This window comes from Perca fluviatilis, chromosome 11 (assembly GCF_010015445.1).
Source record: "Perca fluviatilis chromosome 11, GENO_Pfluv_1.0, whole genome shotgun sequence".
Classification (NCBI taxonomy): domain Eukaryota; kingdom Metazoa; phylum Chordata; class Actinopteri; order Perciformes; family Percidae; genus Perca; species Perca fluviatilis.
The window spans coordinates 9,351,964-9,370,161 of NC_053122.1; the positions used below are offsets into that span (position 1 = coordinate 9,351,964).

Consider the following 18,198-nt stretch of genomic DNA (forward strand, 5'->3'; position numbering starts at 1 on the left):
TTAAAAAGAACCTGGTACATGGTACACTCCTCTGACATATTAATCCATAAGAGTGATCTGTAGCACTGTGGGGCTTAAAGTCCATCATTTACTGGTTGCTACAGTGATGTAGCAAATACTGTGGAACTGTGTCTGTCTAGCTCAAGTTACGTGGCCCTCTGTGGAGCATGCTCAGTAGAGCTGTCTGTCACCTGAGACACACAGGTGTCGTGTATGACTCAGCTACCTCTCAGAAACGAGCCTTTAACTTGACTCTTTCCCATTATTTCCTTTTCACCAAATGTCAATATTGTTTAATGGGATTGTCACAAAAATATTCCAAAAATGTATTTGTTGTGTCATGTTAGTCTTTTATTTTTATTTTCATTCATAATTTTACAAATGCTTTAATATAGTACCTATGCATAGTTCCCATCTTCTCAAGTGTCTTTAAAATCAAAGATAGAGAAAATATTTTCCGTCTAAGAAAGAATGGATGTTTGCAACACTGTCCACCATCAGTAGGAAATCAATGATATCACCAAACAGACGACTTAAGACGAGTTGAGTTACGGTGGGGGATTCTCGAGCACAGATCACATTTGGGGATTTGGGTCTTGAGATCATTGTAGTGAACAATTCAATTAATCCCATACTATCAGTCCACAACTCAAGCGCTGGTGTCTGTCACCATCAGTCAGCTGGAAAAAATGTTTTGGCACCTTCATGATTAAATAAGAACCAATGTACAGTCGGAAACCCTGCACATCCATCTATTTTAAACATTCACTTAAAGCTGCAAACTACTATTAGTAATGTTAATAGGGACACATGTAGTGCAGACGCACAGCTCTTCTCAGTTCTTCTCAGCTCTACAGAGCACTTTTGTAGCCATTTGTTTTGGTTTTGTGGCCCGCAACTTTTTAGTCAGTTTAACTGCTCTCATCAATCTTGTTAACGTATATTTTTTATGCATGTTTTGCAGACTGGCAGTGATGATAAATCAGCACATTAGTAGTAACCCCTTCAAATGTCAAAGGTAATTAACAGTAATCATTCAAAGCTTAATGTAACCACATAAACCATTGTTTGCTCTCCCCTTTATGAACAGCCAAAACCCTACTTGGTGACCTTTGACCTGTGATATGATTACATCATCACATGGTCAAGACAGTCTTCCCAGCAGCCCCGGGACACTCAATGATGTCATGGTGGGCCTGGGCGGCTTTGTCAAGCGGATACTGGGAACCGACGACTGGACGCAGCCAACCAGCTTCCATCCCTGCGTAGAGCAGCGCTGCACACTCCTTGTTCTCCTCCTTAGAGAGGAGCAGGAAAGGAAGAGATGTACAAAAGTTATTTTAAATAACTGCAAAATTGTTTCAGGATTTTTTTTTAACACAGCTATGTTGCAGGAAACAGCCAAATGTCATCATCCAAAGTGTTTGTAGGCTTTTAAACCCAGAAATTGTGTGTATAAAACATGGCTTGTGTGATGTCACTGCTTTGTACCGGTGTAGCGAAGAAAAGAGCCACTCCCATGATGCTGCTCTCTTTAGCCATGGTGTCTCTGGGGTTGATCTCTATGGAGCCTCTGCAGCCAATGATCTAAAATCAAAGAGAAAGAAAGATAAAGATATATTTGAAAAATGTAAAGGAACAAGCTACACTGGGGCACAACTATTACCCTGAGCAGTTTTTTTAAATGTTGGAGCGGCGCCGTATCTCCCCATGCTCCAATTTCGCTCCATAGTGAGTAAGTTCATTCACCCTGTCCCTTCTCTTAGCTTGGGAGTTCTCTCGGTCCCTTAGCAAAAGTATCTCTCAGCAGCTTTGTGAGAAGATCTTAAGAGTTAACACTTAGTTAGGAAAATTATTTTTATTTTAACGATCTAAGCGCACGGCGTGAAGCGCATGGTGCAGGTGCGTTTAGGGCGTGTCCAAATCCACTTTTGCTAGTTTGACGGCAGAAAAACGGGTCCGTGTGCGGGGCGCATGGTTCAAAAGGGTTGTATTTAGTGCTTTAATTAATTCATAGGTGTGTTTTGGGCGTAATATGCAATAAACCAATCAGAGTATCATTTCCCATTCCCTTTAAAAGCCAGGTGCATTTGTACCTTGGCGCATTGCTATGATGATGGCGGATTAGCACCATAATATGTTTATTTGTAATCTTTTGCATGTTTGTGTGCTGCTGCACTTCCCTATGTGTGTGTATAACAAGCATAGTGTGTGCCAATGTGCATAAGCCTAGGCGCATTTTACTAATTTGCTGTTAAAATAACAATGAAATGCTGTGCTATTGACTTTACACCAGGTTTTTGTTGGTAAATGGTGCGATCACTTCCCGCTGCCTTAAGATAGCAATAGGCCAAGAATGCACCTGAACACACCTCCCTGTAAGACCGGCACGCCCATGGGCGCACAGAGGGATGCAGGTGCATTCGCTATTTAAACAACACAGGCGCTGGACGGGAAATTGACAACTGCGTCGGTCTTAAACTAGCAAAGACACTTGCGTCGGGATTTGCGCTGCGCTGCACCAGATGCAAGATAGGACCCTTAGTGCATTTTAGGAAGAGTGCTTGTGTTAAGAGAAGATCCTTTGTGAATGCGGCCCCTGGCCTGTAGTCCTACTGACCGTAACACGTCCTCCGAAGGCCAACATCTGGAGGTCTTTACTGAGGTTGACGTTGGACAGCATCTCTACTATCACATCTATGCCTCTGCCCTCTGTGGCTTCCTGGAACAGACACACACACACACACACACACACACAAAATTCATATTTCTGTAACCGCTACTAAAACATAATAGACATGATAGAACCAAGATAAGCTTTAAGGAATAAAGGTTAATACATGTTTAAATGCTTGGTGAGCTTCATTCATGACTAGTTCTTTTCCTCCTGGTGTTCCTGTGGGGTGTGTGTGTGTGTGTGTGTGTGTGCACGGTGTGTATACCATGATTTGATCGGTGTATCCCTCTTCTCTGTGATTAAAGGCCAGGTGAGCTCCATTGTTGAGAACCAGCTTCATTCCCTCCGGTGTCCCCGCTGTCCCCAACACCTTGAGACCCAGAGCACGGGACAACTGGCACGCTGCCACACCCACCTAAACATACGCACACACACATACACGCAATGTGGTTGTGGAAACCATTTAGATTTTTAATATAATTAGAAAAAAAGTCACAGAAATTGTACCCCTCCACTGGCTCCATGGATGAGAACGGTCTCTCCAGCTTTGGCATGAGCTCTGCAACACACATCAGGTAAAACACATTTTAGTCATAAAATCTGCAATGAACTGGCTTGCTTAAGTCTGGTGTTCTATATTTTCAAGATTGTAAATAAATCCCATGAAAAGGTTGATAGTTTTTTCACCTATTACGTAATGTAGGATGTCACAGGGGTTGGTCTGACAATAATCAGTCTATTTAAATATCTGGACACCTGCATGGCGGAGGCTAGAGAGGGGGTGAGTTTGGGTTTTTACATTTTCTGTTGACCGCAGTTTCACCGTAGTTTCACCACATCCATGTTCACCTTTATGCAGTCTTTTTCAGGCAACTGGATTGTGTTTCTTTTTGTTTTTTCAGACTTGAATAATACATCTTTGAAAGCATATCACAGAGTGGATCTGAATCATACAGGTGATAGTTCCCTGACTCAGCCTCTTTGCTGCTTATGGAGGTTGCAAAGAAGTCGCTACACCAACAATGCTTTAGTCTGTTTCTTAATGCTTTCTGACTTCCCTATTCATCCCCAAGACCTCCTAAAAATGGTTCACATTTAAAAATAAATAAATAAAGGCAGAAACATCAGTGCGAAGCTACGCTCAACTTTTATTTGTGCTAACATTTTCATCTGTTGGCGTTGTATGGGTTGAAGACTAGGTCTAGGTTATGAGCTCGTTAAATTGTGTCAGAATTTCAAAGTCTGCAGGTGTTTGTTGCCTTTTGTTATCGTGTAAACAAACTTTTTTTTAATATAGATTTGTTCTAACAGGTACAGTACAACCGGAGATGTGTAGAAAATATGTAGTTGAAGACTCATTTTGAGAATGTGTAAATAAAACGTTGTGTGCACAACTAAAGTTCAAAAAGTGATATGAAAGAAAAGGTAAAGAGCTTAATTCAGACCTAGACACCTCATCCACCAGCATGTATCAGTGGTCTTACTTGTGAACCAGAGCTCTGTAGGCGGTGAAGTAAGGGATCCCTATGGCTGCCCCCTGGCTGAAGTGTAAAGCATCGGGCAGTTTGTGGACACACTCATCGGCTGCTACAGTGTACTCTGCATAACCTCCAGACTCTGTGGCTGTGGTGAACACGCGGTCGCCTGCCTGCAGAAACACACACACACGCACACGCACACGCATGCGCGCACACACACACACACACACACACACACACACACACACACACACACACACACACACACACACACAACTCTGATTTACTGTAAAACATGACAGCAGCCTCTCATTGGTTCACATGAACCAGAAGTTTGCTAACTAGCTAGCATTAGCCACCATAAGCTATTGGCCATACAAGTGGACAAGCAAAAGCAAAGGTTTAGCAGTAGTCTCACTGTAAAGGTGATTGTAATCCCTGATGTCTCAATTTTAGAACTATCCTGAAGTTTGCCTATTATGATTATTATTATTATTATTGTTTTTAAAGTGAAATATTTCTGCTAGTATTCTATTTTTGGCAGAAGTGAGAAGACCATGAACAGTTAGAGTTTACAGTAGATCCCAGAGTGTATACACTCCAATCAAAGCTGTACAGTAGACTCTAAAAAACATCAGTATTACTCTTGTGTAAGCCAGAGACGTTTAGTGAACAGTGTGTACTTTGCCTCTTAACTCTGGATGGGCTAACTTCCTCTAAGCTTGTTTTTAGTGAAGGCACACTACCTGCAGACAGTATTCAGGCTGTGAGGCCAACTCTACAGTAACACTGACTTTCAATAACAGTAAGAGTAAAATAATTCAGTTTCAATTTAGCACAGGCATGCAGAAACATCACTCCACCCACAGAATTGTTTGTAAAATAGTCTGCTTGGGTATATTATCAGTAAGAAAATCATGGCTTTAAATGTATTGTAAATGTAAATGTGTTGTGTTTTTGCCAAGGATGCCATAATATCTTAGAAGCTAAACAAAATAATGTCCAATGTATCCACCATTTCTCATGTGTTTTTTCCTCAGACCTTCACTGCAGTGACTCCTTCTCCAACAGTTTCCACCACTCCAGCAACGTCTGTGCCCGGTGTGTATGGCAGGGGGGGCTTACGGGCGTAGGTCCCGGCCCGGATGTAAGTTTCCACAGGGTTCACTCCACAGGCATGGACACGAATCAACACCTACAGCACAGAGACAGTGGACATGGACGAGCTGTAAGTCATACAAAACAGTTGAGACCACATCTAATAGCCGACATTTTAGACAGAAACATTTACATACAAATGTTTTTATGGGACATAACAACAGCCAAAGGCTAAGCACAACAGACATACAAGTAAGTTCCTATATGTTTCCCCAGATCAATTGCATAGTAGCTCAATGTTTTAATCCAAATTTTATCTTATATTTATTGCTTTTTTATATTCATAACATGCACTCGGTTGGCTTCATTGCAATGTCGTGGGCTATTCACCCTAAGAACGGTCTGATGCAGCCTATTGAATGTGACCAGGAAAAATGCTAAATAGCTGTAAAGTTAGGCGTATGTTTGCATAAAGACAAGTGACAGGTTTTGGCAATATTGTTAGATTAGATTATTCAACTTTATTGTCATTGTGCAGAGTGCAAGTACAAATACAACGAAATGCAGTTTGCGTCCAACCAGAAGTGCAAAAAAAGCAGAAAAGTGCAATGTACAAAGTAAAGAAAGGTGGTGCATAGACAGGACAAGAAATATTGTGCAGTGTAGAAAGTAGTATACAGTTGGTTTACAGAAGGTGGTTTAGAGTAAAATAAATTAAATATAAATATGTGCAGTGTATAAGCAGTTACCTAAGAGCAGAATAAATATGAACAATGTATGAACATGTACAGATATATGTAATGTAGTAGCAGTAACATTATAATAGTAGTAAGAATAATATAGATATATGCAGTGTATTAACAGAATAGGCCTATTATAAGAAAAACGGAATAAATATGGATATCCAGTAACCATTTAGACAGATATACAGTTTGTACAGTTTTGGGAATATTTTCCGATCAACTTCAAAATACTACTGTGGTTTTAAAGCGTAGCAGCTTTACTGCCACTCTTGCACAATAAGGACATTCATGGCTGAAGCTCTCCAACTGTAGCCTACACTGTGTGCTGGTGATTGAGCTGCTTCAGTGTGTCTCACCTGTCTGTGTCCAGGCTGGGGGACAGTCACATCTGAGCAGAGTCTGAGCACTGACGGAGCTCCAAACTCACTGACTCTGATGGCTCTCATCAGCCTGCAGCCCGACATGTCTGATCTGCACACACGGCTTTACAAACGTCAAAGACCAAAGACGGACGTCCCGCTCAGACAGTATATAAGTCCCACTCCTTAACATTTACAAAGTACGCTACTTCTGCGGTTTACAGACAGGATTCAAGCGCATCAGCGTCACCGTCTGGACCGGAGTGTAGCCTACTGCAGTTGACTGGTTTGAAAAATATTACATACTATATTAATCGTAGCAATATATCAATATTTGCCGTGAGGATTTGAAAATATTCAAATGGATTTTGGTAGATGAGTGAATCAATAGATAGACATGAATAGACCCGATTCCGAATATTCGGCTTGACCCCAAAGATATGTTGTTGTTCTCAACAGTAGGACCAGCAGCAGATCCCATAGCTGTTGGATGCTGTGGAATAGATGAAAGATAAGAACTAAAAAATAAAAATACAGATGCTTTATAAAGGACATGTTCACAAAGGCTCAGATAAAAAATCATTTCTGGCAAAAAGCTTTTCAAACCATAGACTATTAACATGTTTCAAACCCGATTCCTGAGTCTAGTGTGATAGCCTTTTTCATTGTTTTGTCCAGAAGGTGGGGCTCTAACATTTACCATAGACATTTACTACTGAACTGCATGGTCTTTTCCATTTCCGGGATTGCTCCGTTGCCTTCACTGTCTACATGGATGTATTTGAGTGTCTATGGTTGCCCTATGTGGTTACCTCCTCCAGCTTCCAGCGCGCTTTGGGGGAGGGTCTGGCAAAGCGAGACTAGTTTCTGCAGATCTGTTTGAATTTAATTATCTTCATAATTGACTGTTTTTCCATTTAATTTTCGATTTTTTTTGTATAGGCCTACATGCATGTAGACTATACAGCCACTCTGTACATTTTACTACTACTTTACTATTACTTAAGAGGAATATTGAAATATTTTCAATGATATTGAGCATTTTCTTATTGTCTTTTAAATATTTAAAATATTAATATATTTAAAAATTACAAATATCACAGTATATTAACTTAGAGCCTAATAAAAACAGTTATCAGAAGTTATATTTGCAAAGGTTATAGGCTACAACAACAACAACAACACCAACAACTGTTTTAGTTTTATTAATGAGAAGAGAACAGAATCAAACAGATTGTCCCTAAACTAAACAATTACACCTCCACTATAGGCTTAAGAACATTTGGGGGACTTCCCCTCTGACCTTTATTTCAGTTTCACTTTCACCGCTTTTTTGTGTCGCAGCAACGATATCTGTAGCCTGGTAAGTGAAATCGACTAAAACTAGATAAAGAAAAAATAACCAAGTCCCTAATTAAAGTAAAAGTAGTCTATATCGGTATTATGGATGGATCAATAGATTAATAGTTGATCTATGTGGGAACACTGTAGTTACTATTAACACTTTATTTATGACCAGCCACGTTTTCGGCTTTACGTGTTTTAAGCGGAAATAAACAACACCCAGCCAACAGATTCTGTGTCCTTATATGTTTTCAGTCGGTGTTTTATCCTTCAAATTTCACTGAAATTAGGAGATTTACTGAACCGACTGTAACAAATGTTTATTTCCACATTTAGGCCTAAGTAAATTGTCGAGATTTCAAATATGAGATAAAGAAGTCAATATAGTGCTGATTTCTTTTTTTCTTTTTATGTACAGTAGGCCTACAGTAGCCTACATGTGAGTCACTCCGTCACTCAGCACTATTGGAGCATTTTTATTACATAAAGAAAGATGTTTCTGTTTCGGCTACATCACAGATAATATTTTATATGGCTTATATCAAGACCTTAATTTAGCAAGTTTTACACTTTTTAGGGTGAATTCAGATAATGTGGGACACTTCTTGGTAGCCTATATGCTCCTGTAGACTTCCAAAAAAAAGTTGACTCACTCCAGTGAGTGACTCTATAAATCGTTTTAGGCCATTTTAACATTTCTATGTTGGAATGAAATGGGAATCCACCTTTTTTTAGAAGCTATACACCTTCAAACATACCATGACCCCCTCTCTCGCTCAGACAGCATGCTCAGGGTAAGTGCGACTGCTTGTTTGGTAAAGTGGGACATTTTTATATTAAAAGAACGGCCTCTTTGCTACTTAGTAAATGCAAAACATTTTGTTAAACAAGCAATACAACCATGAAATGCAATGTAGAAAGAGGAGAACACATGTTTTGGCTGTATTGGGCCATTTCAGTTTTAACAATGTAATACAATATCAGGTCTCATTCGTCTCCAAAGGTGTGGTGTGTGACTTGTAGGTCATCATGCTGATAATGGTTGATTATATTATAATTTATAGCTTGCATAAAGCATAAAATGATGTCCCACTTTACCTAACAATGCTGTCCCACATTATCTAACATGTTCAGGAATGTGGGACTGTTAGTGAGGGCTAGGACTGTATTTAAACTTCACTGTAGCTGATTCTGGTTTCCAACTTCGTCCCAGATGTGTCTGTTAAAACATTATTATTATTGTTGTTGTTGTTGTTAAAAATCAAAATCAGCTTTATTGGCTAATTACGGTATGGTTGGACACTAAAGGAATTGAACTCAGGTGGTGCATGGTTATTATACAGAGATTGTTCACTGTCATCATCACATGGCTGATTGATTTCATGAGTGTGATGGCATGTGGTCAGAGAACAGATTAAAAACAGTTGCTTTCAACGCACCATCACACTCATTTACACTTAAATCAAACATGTGATGACACTAAACAATCCCTGTGTCCAATTATTTGTCTTTTACCTCCGCCAAGGTATCCCAATCTGAAGCTTTTCTTTTTTACCCCAATCCGAATCCTTTAATATACTTATATTTACCTAAATGTTGACTAAATATGTATCTGACTCATTGAAATAACTGCTGTAGATACTAAATCGCTACACTGGGTTGGACTGGTGGCAAGAGGCAAAATATCAGTAGCATTTCAGCTCAACTGAAGATAAATACAAATTGAAAAGCAGAATCATCTATCAATATTTAGATCTAATAAAACTGATTTTTCAACAGCACAAGACTGGTTGATATCAGTATTGATAACGTAATGAAATAAAACCATGTCTCTAGGCAACTCGGACAAAGGTTATGTTTTTTTAATTTTTATTTTTAATGTATAGGTAGGACAGTTCACAGAACAATACAGAGAACAACAAGCCCCATAAAAAAAGAAGTAAGAATGTAATCAGCAACAAGAATAATGATAATAATAATAGTAATAATAAAAATAATTAATGAATAAAAAATGTTTTACAAAAACGAAGAGAGGAAACACCAGTGGATGGTCAGGGTGGGGCTACAGTGCGACATACTGGTCAAAGGGCGCATTAATAAGCACGTTGCAAAACTATTTCTCCCAGGAAGAGGCACACGGCTCAGCATAGTATAGGGTTGACATAACATATAAAAAGGTTATGTTTTAATTTGTTGAATCTCTGAATTTGACATTTGACAATCTCCATTTTTGATTACATGGAATTTACCTTTTTTCAGTTAAGCTTTATTTATTTATTTACTGGATCTCTTTTAAGAGACCTGTGAAATTAGAAGGTGACAGCAAAACAGTCATTGCTTAATGTATGTGATTATATTATACATGAAAAACAATAATCCTTAAAGCTAACATCAATCCTTAATTTTAGCAAAATTTACAGACAAATCTGTTTATCACAAACACACCTTCACATTGTTGTCTGCAGTAACCAATCTGAGCTTTAAGTTGCTCTGAAACACTTTTTTTATGATGTGAATAAGATTTAAATTCTACTTTCTGTAGGTTTTCACACCCAGCAGTTGGCTTCCAGTTGAATTAGTCTCTGATGTTTGCAGCAGACATCATGGCGACTGCAGCAATAGGTGAGTCTTTATTAGTCTGGATAACACTCTTCTCTCTCTACATTATATAGAAAACAAGAGTATTTGATAAATTCTGTCTGAAAGCCCTGAATTAAAATCCTCTGATTGGTCAGTCCCAACAAAACTATATATGAATATGAGAACCAGTAAGAACTGTTGCTCAGTGACAGATCAGACAGACAGTAAGCAGAGGCTTCACCCCATCCTGAATTGGTCACTGCAACTTCACATATGTGTTCTCTCGCATCACAAAGTGGTGAATCTGCACGCCTGTCTTTTGCAACACTTCTTGTCATACAGTACACATGGTATGTCATTTTAAATTGGTTGGAGGTCTGGGTGGCAGATGTGTCAAACAACATAGGACTTTTACCCAGGAGGCGTCCAGGTTTGTGTCTAGTATGTGTTGTGTGCATCACTTTAGTTACTTTACAGACATACTTATTCTAACCCTAACCCTAAAAAAGTTTCTATATCAGAAATTTGGGTTTCTTTCAACTCATTTTTCAAAAAGAAATAACTCGGATGGTTCCATACAACGGTCTTCACAAGTCAAATAAATGATCAGTTTGCTACTTTCATTGAATTCAGTTTTTTATTCAATTTTATAGCATTTGAAGAAAATAAATCGACAAAAACGTGGAAAAAAGTGACCAAAAACATTTTAAAAAAGTGAAAAAACTTTGGGAAATGCGGCAGAAGTGTCGACCAAGTGTCCAAAAGACGACCAAAATGTAAAAAAAGAAAATAGTTGGGGCACCTTCTAGCTAGGGCTGAAACGATTCCTCGAATAACTCGAATAATTCGATTACAAAAAATGCTCGAAGCAAAAATGTTTGCCTCGAAGCTTCGTTAAATCAATGTAATTAAGGTTGTACGGCTCACTGTGTTTCCGCACGGAGGATTATTAGGAGGTTTGCGCATCTGTGGACACAACACAAGCACAGACAGTATATGAACACAAGACTGACGGCCCAGATTACAAATGAAGGAAGACGAAAATAGCGAGGGTCTAAGAGGAGAGACAGGCGAGAGAAAACGACAGAAAGTTTGGGATCATTTTAAGCTGCAAACATGCTGCTACATCACCTCTGTAACAAACATCCAGTGTAATCATTCCTTCCACGGAGCCAACCCGACACAAGGTAGCTAACGTCTGCTGCTCTCGTCCACCGCGCTGTTTTACACAACTAGCCTGCAGCATGCTATTTTGCTAATAGCGATGTTTTACACAACAAGCCTACAACATGCTACTCTGCTAATAGCGATGTTTTACACAACAAGCCTACAACATGCTACTCTGCTAATAGCGATGTTTTACACAACAAGCCTACAACATGCTACTCTGCTAATAGCGATGTTTTACACAACTAGCCTACAACATGCTACTCTGCTAATAGCGTGTTTAACTATACAACATGCTACTCTGCTAATAGCGATGTTTTACCAACAAGCTAAAACGAAAGCTGTCGGTTTGTAGTCTAACGGTTTATTAGTTTGCTACTAATCTTTGGAAACTTAGCTGCTGCCGGAGACAAACCGGCTCCTCCCCCCAGCATGGCCACTTAATGTGCACGTGAATGACGTCATCATGCATTCTTTATTCTTTCTCCTCACCATAGATATAGCTATGCTCCTTACTGTGTATTAGGCTTCTGAAAATGTGTCCCCCAGAACAGTGTAGTTGAATAGCCCTGCTGTAAGCTTCGTACAGTCACATATACCCTCTGGTCAGTGAACAGCTCTTTTGCATATCCAGTGCAAAGAGCCAGAGGCAAGAAGGGGATGGGGTGAAAAATATTAACATTTGGGCCACCAAAAATGTACTATTGTAATGTTTTTTTTTTATAAGGGTCTTGGAATTTGGCAATAAAAAATGTTGCTTTTTCTAAAAAAGGAAACCTGTCTTTTGTATATATACAAGCTACAGGTTTCCTTTTTTGTAAACAGCAATAATAAATATTTACTATTGCTGTTTACTAAGTATTTCTTAACAAGTGTTTCTTATCCGATTACTCGATTAATCGATGGAATAATCGGTAGAATATTCGATTACTAAAATAATCGATAGCTGCAGCCCTAGTATCCAGCTTCAAAAAGGTCTAAAAGTCGGAAGTTAGAACGAATGCATTGTGCAAAGAGTGGTTGCTATGGAGACGATACACAGTGTTGAGTTCTGTTGACAGTTGCGTTGAGTTCCGTTGCTCCGATTGGTTGTAGGTCTATCCAGTGAATGAGCATTATAATTCATATAAAGGACAAACTATTTACAGTTCTTCAAAAAAAGCCCATTCTACAGAGAAGAATTGAACTGTTTGAGATTTGGCATACATTTGGGCCTTTTTTTAAGAAATGTAAATAGTTTGTCCTTTATATGAATTATAATGCTCATTATGTTTATTTTTGCACTGGATGACTCCAAATATGTAGGAGAACTGTTTTAGACAACACACATGCTTGTGTAGCATTGCTGTGGGTGTAATATCAATAAATATGACATTATTATTTTGATTATTGGCAAAAGTGTCTGGACTTTTTTTGAAAAAAATGTATGTGTTTTGTCAACTGTTTTATCCAGTATCAATTCTAAATACTATCGGTCGATTAATCGGTTATCGGCAAATAGGGCCCAACCTAGCTATCGGTATCGATAAAATCCACTATCGGTCGACCTCTACGTGCAACCTCTGACATGTATAGCAAAATGTAAGTCGCTTTGGATAAAAGTGTCAGCTAAATGACATGTAATGTAATGTAATGAAACGCAAACTCATCTGTCAATATTGTAGATCAATTAAACTGATTTTTCAACAGCACAAGACTGGTTGATATCAGTATTGATAATGTAACAATATAAAACCGTGTCTCTAGGCAACTCGGACAAAGGTTATGCTTTTATTTTTATTTTTTTATATAATTATAGGTAGGACAATACAGAGAACATAAAAAAAGAAAAAAAAAGGAATAAGAATGTAATTAGCAACAAGAATAATAATAATAATAGTAATAATAAAAATAATAATAATGAATAAAAAATGTTTTACAAAAACGAAGAGAGGAATCAGACGTTACAGTGTAATAATCATCAGTGGATGGTCAGGGTGGGGCTACAGTGCGACATACTGGTCAGAGGGCGCATTAATAAGCACGTTGCAAAACTATTTCTCTATTTTTTCTATTTCTCCCAGGAAGAGGCACAGTATAGGGTTGACATAACATATAAAAAGGTTATGTTTTATTTTGTTAAATCTCTAAAACTTTACATTACATTTTGTAGTTGCCATTTTTGATTACATGGAGTTTACCTTTTTTCAATTAAGCTTTATTTATTTACTGGATCTCTTTTCTGTGAAATTAGAAGGTGACAGCAAAACAGTCATTTCTTAATGTATGTGATTATATTATACATAAAAAAAACAATCATCCTTAAAGCTAACATCAATCCTTAATTTTAGCAAAATGTACAAACAAATCTGTTTATCACAGTAACCAATCTGAGCTCCAAGTTGCTTTGAGACACTTTTTTATGATGTGACTAAGATTTAAATTCTGCTTTCTGTAGGTTTTCACACCCAGCAGTTGGCTTCCAGTTGAATTAGTCTCTGATGTTTGCAGCAGAGTGACATCATGGCAACTGCAGCAATAGGTGAGTCTTTATTAGTCTGAATAACACTCTTCTCTCTCTACATTATATAGAAAAAAAAAGAGTATTTGATAAATTCAGTCTGAAAGCCCTGAATCCTTTGATTGGTCAGTCCCAACAAAACATTAAATATGAGAACCAGTAAGAACTGTTGCTCAGTGACAGAACAGACAGACAGTAAGCAGAGGCTTCACCCCATCCTGAATCGGTCACTGCAACTTCACATATGCGTTCTCTCGCATCACAAAGTGGCGAATCTACAGTGCTGCTCATAAGTATTCATACCCATGCTAAAGTTGACTAAAAAGAGGAATAAAAAAATCATCTTGTAGAAAAAAAATTTGTGAATGAGTAATGTATTGTAAATAAATAAATGTTCTTCCTTAAAATACAGGGGCCATAATTATACACACTCCTATGTTAAATTCCCATAGAGGAAGGCAGATTTTTATTTTTAAAGGCCAGTTATTTCATGGATCCAGGATACTATGCATCCTGATAAAGTTCCCTTGGCCTTTGGAATTAAAATAGCCCCCCCACATCATCACATACCCTTCACCATACCTAGAGATTGGCATGGTTTTATGTCGGTTAGCCTAATAGCTGGTTTGATTTGCATTTGGAGGTGATATTTTATGGAAAGTAGCCCATGCCAATATCTAGGTATGGTGAAGGGTATGTGATGTGGGGGGGAGGGGGGCTATTTTAATTCCAAAGGCCAAGGGAACTTTATCAGGACGCATAGTATCCTGGATCCATGAAATAACCGGCCTTAAATAAAAATCTGCCTTCCTCTATGGGAATTTAACAGGTAGTTAAGGGTCTTATACCCCTGTATTTTAAGGAAGAACATTTATTTATTTATGATACATTATTCATTCACAAAAAAATTGGTGCTTCAAAAAAAGGTCGGATTTTTCCATATTTTTTAATTAAGGCATTAAGATCAATTTCCAAAAGATGATTTTTTTATTCCTCTTTTTAGTCAACTTCAGCATGGGTATGAATACTTATGAGCAGCACGGTACATGCCTGACTGAAATGCAACACTTCTTGCCATGCAGTACATGTGGTATGTAATTTTAAATTAGTTGGAGGTCTGGGTGGCGGATGGGTCAAACAACATAGGTTTCACCCAGGAGGCGTCCAGGTTTGTGTCTAGTACGTGTCGTGTGCATCACTTTAGTTACGTTACAAACATACTTATTCTAACCCTAACCAAGTGGGGTTTTTTAAATTCACAATGTGAAACCTATGTTACCAGTGTGTAAAAAGATGACCGTAGCGGAGCGTCACAGTATGATGTGCAGGGCTATCCAATGTGTTGACAAGTGATGCCAATGACAAAGCATCGGTATGTGACGAGTTGGCATGAGAACGAGTTGGTATACATTTTTATTTAATTTTTTATATATCCAGGTAAGTTGATTGAGAACAAATTCTCATTTGCAACGACAACCTGTCACATTCACACACTTACACTTGTATACCTGGAAGCTGCCCAGTACAACCACAGTCTGATCTGCTGGCCACTGAGCAGCTCCACTGGAGCAGTTGCGGTTAAGGGCCTTGCTCAAGGGCACCTCAGTGGTGGTAATGAGGAAGGGACAAGCGCTGCTCTTTCACTTTCCCCACCCAGATTTTATTCTGTCGGTCTGGGGATTGAACCGGCGACCTCCCAGTCACAAGCTCACCTATTTAAAGGGGTGATAGAATGATTATATAGGGTATTTCACACTGTTCCTTATGGTCTCCTAATGGGGTATGTAACATTGGTTGGGCTGAAAATGGCCTGGTTGATATTTTATTAGCCCTTATGCATCCCTGTGTTTTGGCCCTATTTGTAACAAGAGCTTTTCTTCCAAATATGGTATGGTCATGAATATTTAGATGAGCTGCGCGCTGCTTGGTTGAGCCTTATTCCCATACACACACGTAGAGACGCGCACTGATTGGTTGAGCGACTTGCCATACGCACATATTAGAGACGCGCGCTGATTGGTTGAGCGAATCCCCAATACACATACATTAGAGACGCGACAGAATCTCATATTTCAGACACTGCAATGTTTCGTTACCAAATTCACTTCTGAGACTTTTTTATGCGAGAAATCAACTATATAAAGCTCAAATATGGGCTGTTTTACGAAAATGTATGGCTAATTGCAAATTTGGTAAGATGTGTCGGACTTTAGGAGCTCCACACAGTCTGACGAGAAAGCGGCAGCCTGCTGGGCTCCATACCCAGGGCAAAGTCACCCTTTGTGGAAACTGCACAATGGGGCTCCGCGGCCAGCTACCGGCATAACTAGAATATATTTACGAATTTTGTCACGCCACTTTTATAACATCTACCCCAATGTCTTATAAAGCTAACCGTTGTGTCCGATTTGATTTTAAGGAATTTTTAAGACGCAAAGCGTCTTGTTAGGACGAGCAGTTAGCTAGCTATATGTCCCATTCAAAACAATGGGAAACGATTGCAGTTGGCTAGCTACACTTTCGGCATAACTATAGTATATTTACAGTTTGAATTTCGTCACGGCATGAATATTACAGGTTCCCCAAGGTCTTACAAAGCTTAGCTAACACTTGTCCGATTTCAATTTTAAAGCATTTTTGTGAATTTCAGAGGTCTCGTTAGGAGGAGGCTAGCTAGCTCTCATTGATGGCCTCAGACAAAAGAAAAATGGACCTGGCGAGAGATGCGACTCATAACTGAATTATTATAGTTTATAATAATGCAGAATAGTGAGAATATAACCATTTATAACTTTGGGCTTCATGATCGAAAAAAGATTTTGTAACTTGTGTCTTCGCTTACTCTGAAAAAACATACAAAGTGAACATACAGCCCGGCATCAGGTCAACTTAAGATTACATTTGATTACATAAATAAGTAAACACATGTTGTGTCCTTCCAATCACAGATGATCTGCATCCTCTGAAGCGCAGTAGCAGCTATGACTTTCTGCCACCTCACAGTGAGTCAAACTGAACTATGGTGTTCTGCTATTTAAGAATATCTGCGTTTAAAATATTTAATCCTGTATATAGTAATAGTATATCTAAAATGAATACATGCAAGTCTGTGTTTAGTTGCCCTTTCTAATTATTTGGGTTTTTCACAGTGTCTGAGCTGAGGGTTGTTCTGCTGGGGAACAGCTGGTCTGAGAGGAATTCAGTGGGGAACTTGATACTGGGAGAGACTGTGTTCAACGAAGCACCTGAATGTTGTATGAGAATCAGTGTACCGTTGCAGAAGAAAAACATTGTTGTCGTCAACACTCCAGATCTGCTGCGCCCCAACATCTCTCAACATGAACTGACAGAACATGTAGAAAAGTGTGTGAAATACTCTGCTCCTGGACCTCATGTGTTCCTGCTGGTTCTACAGCCTGAAGGCTTCACTGAAGAACACAAACTGAGACTCTACAGAGTCCTTAAACTCTTCAGTGATCAATCATTTGATCATTCATTGGTGCTGATCTCACCACCCAGAGAGGAGAGTTCAGCTTCCATGGAAACATACATGGAACAGCCTCCATTAAAAGACCTGATCAGAAAATGTAGGTACAGATACTTGAAGAAGAAGAACCTTGATCACTCAGAGCTGTTAACACGTTTGGGTCAAACTGCAAAGGAGAACAACGGAAAGCACGTGACCTATGAACCATTTGAGGATGCAACATCTACTTTACCAGAGGATCATCAAAGCCCAAAACAGAAGGAAACACACACTCCTATCGCAAATGCTGTTAAAGCTACTGGTAAGTGCAGACACATTTTTGACAAGGAAGACTTTGTTCACACAAATCCTCCTTGATTTAAGGAGTAGTGTGTAGAATTTAGGAGGATCTATTGGCAGAAATGGAATATAATATTCATAACTATGTTTTATTAGTTTATAATCAGCTGCAACCTAGATTTGTTATGTTTTCATTTAGAAGCTTAGAATGAGCCCTTCATCTCTACATAGGGAGTGGATCTCTTCCACAGAGCCCGCCATGTTGCACCGCCATGTTTCTACAGTAGCCCAGAATGGACAAACCAAACACTGGCTCCAGAGAGGTTTTAATGATACCTGAAGGCCACCGTAGGTTCTCTACCTGCTTGGAAAGGGAGGAGAATGTGTTTCCTTTACTATTAAAATGCGTAGCACCCCCTTCTGCGGTTAGGGTTAGGAATAAGGTTTTGTTCAGGTTTAGGTAGGGAAACGCATATCAACGGGGGA

At 38.9% G+C, this 18,198-nt stretch overlaps 3 protein-coding genes across 4 annotated transcripts in view; 1 reads left to right on the top strand and 2 right to left on the bottom strand.

Annotated features, from left to right (window-relative positions):
- The window catches only part of lrrc53 (leucine rich repeat containing 53), an 8,588-nt gene extending 8,387 nt beyond the window's left edge, over positions 1 to 201 (bottom strand). For both annotated transcript variants that reach the window (XM_039815911.1, XM_039815910.1), the window contains exon 1: positions 1 to 201. This exon is cut by the window's left edge and continues 3 nt beyond it. The gene's annotated coding sequence lies outside the window, so the exon portion shown is untranslated.
- A 153-nt stretch (positions 202 to 354) lies between these two features.
- On the bottom strand, positions 355 to 6,570 carry cryz (crystallin, zeta (quinone reductase)). The gene is made up of 8 exons (XM_039815914.1): positions 6,353 to 6,570; positions 5,198 to 5,350; positions 4,162 to 4,325; positions 3,185 to 3,236; positions 2,943 to 3,092; positions 2,621 to 2,722; positions 1,492 to 1,587; positions 355 to 1,298 (listed from the first exon to the last, which is right to left on the bottom strand). Exons 1-8 carry the CDS (start codon positions 6,458 to 6,460, stop codon positions 1,137 to 1,139), a joined length of 987 nt encoding a protein of 328 aa, XP_039671848.1. The 5' UTR covers positions 6,461 to 6,570; the 3' UTR covers positions 355 to 1,136.
- Positions 6,571 to 7,656: 1,086 nt separating this feature from the next.
- Positions 7,657 to 18,198, top strand: part of LOC120568395 — a 66,928-nt gene continuing 56,386 nt past the window's right edge. The window contains exons 1-5 of the mRNA XM_039815909.1: positions 7,657 to 7,718; positions 10,242 to 10,321; positions 13,884 to 13,967; positions 16,895 to 16,948; positions 17,096 to 17,734. Coding sequence (XP_039671843.1) covers positions 13,949 to 13,967; positions 16,895 to 16,948; positions 17,096 to 17,734 — 712 coding nt within the window. The 5' untranslated portion in view covers positions 7,657 to 7,718; positions 10,242 to 10,321; positions 13,884 to 13,948. The remainder of the gene's footprint in view (positions 7,719 to 10,241; positions 10,322 to 13,883; positions 13,968 to 16,894; positions 16,949 to 17,095; positions 17,735 to 18,198) is intronic.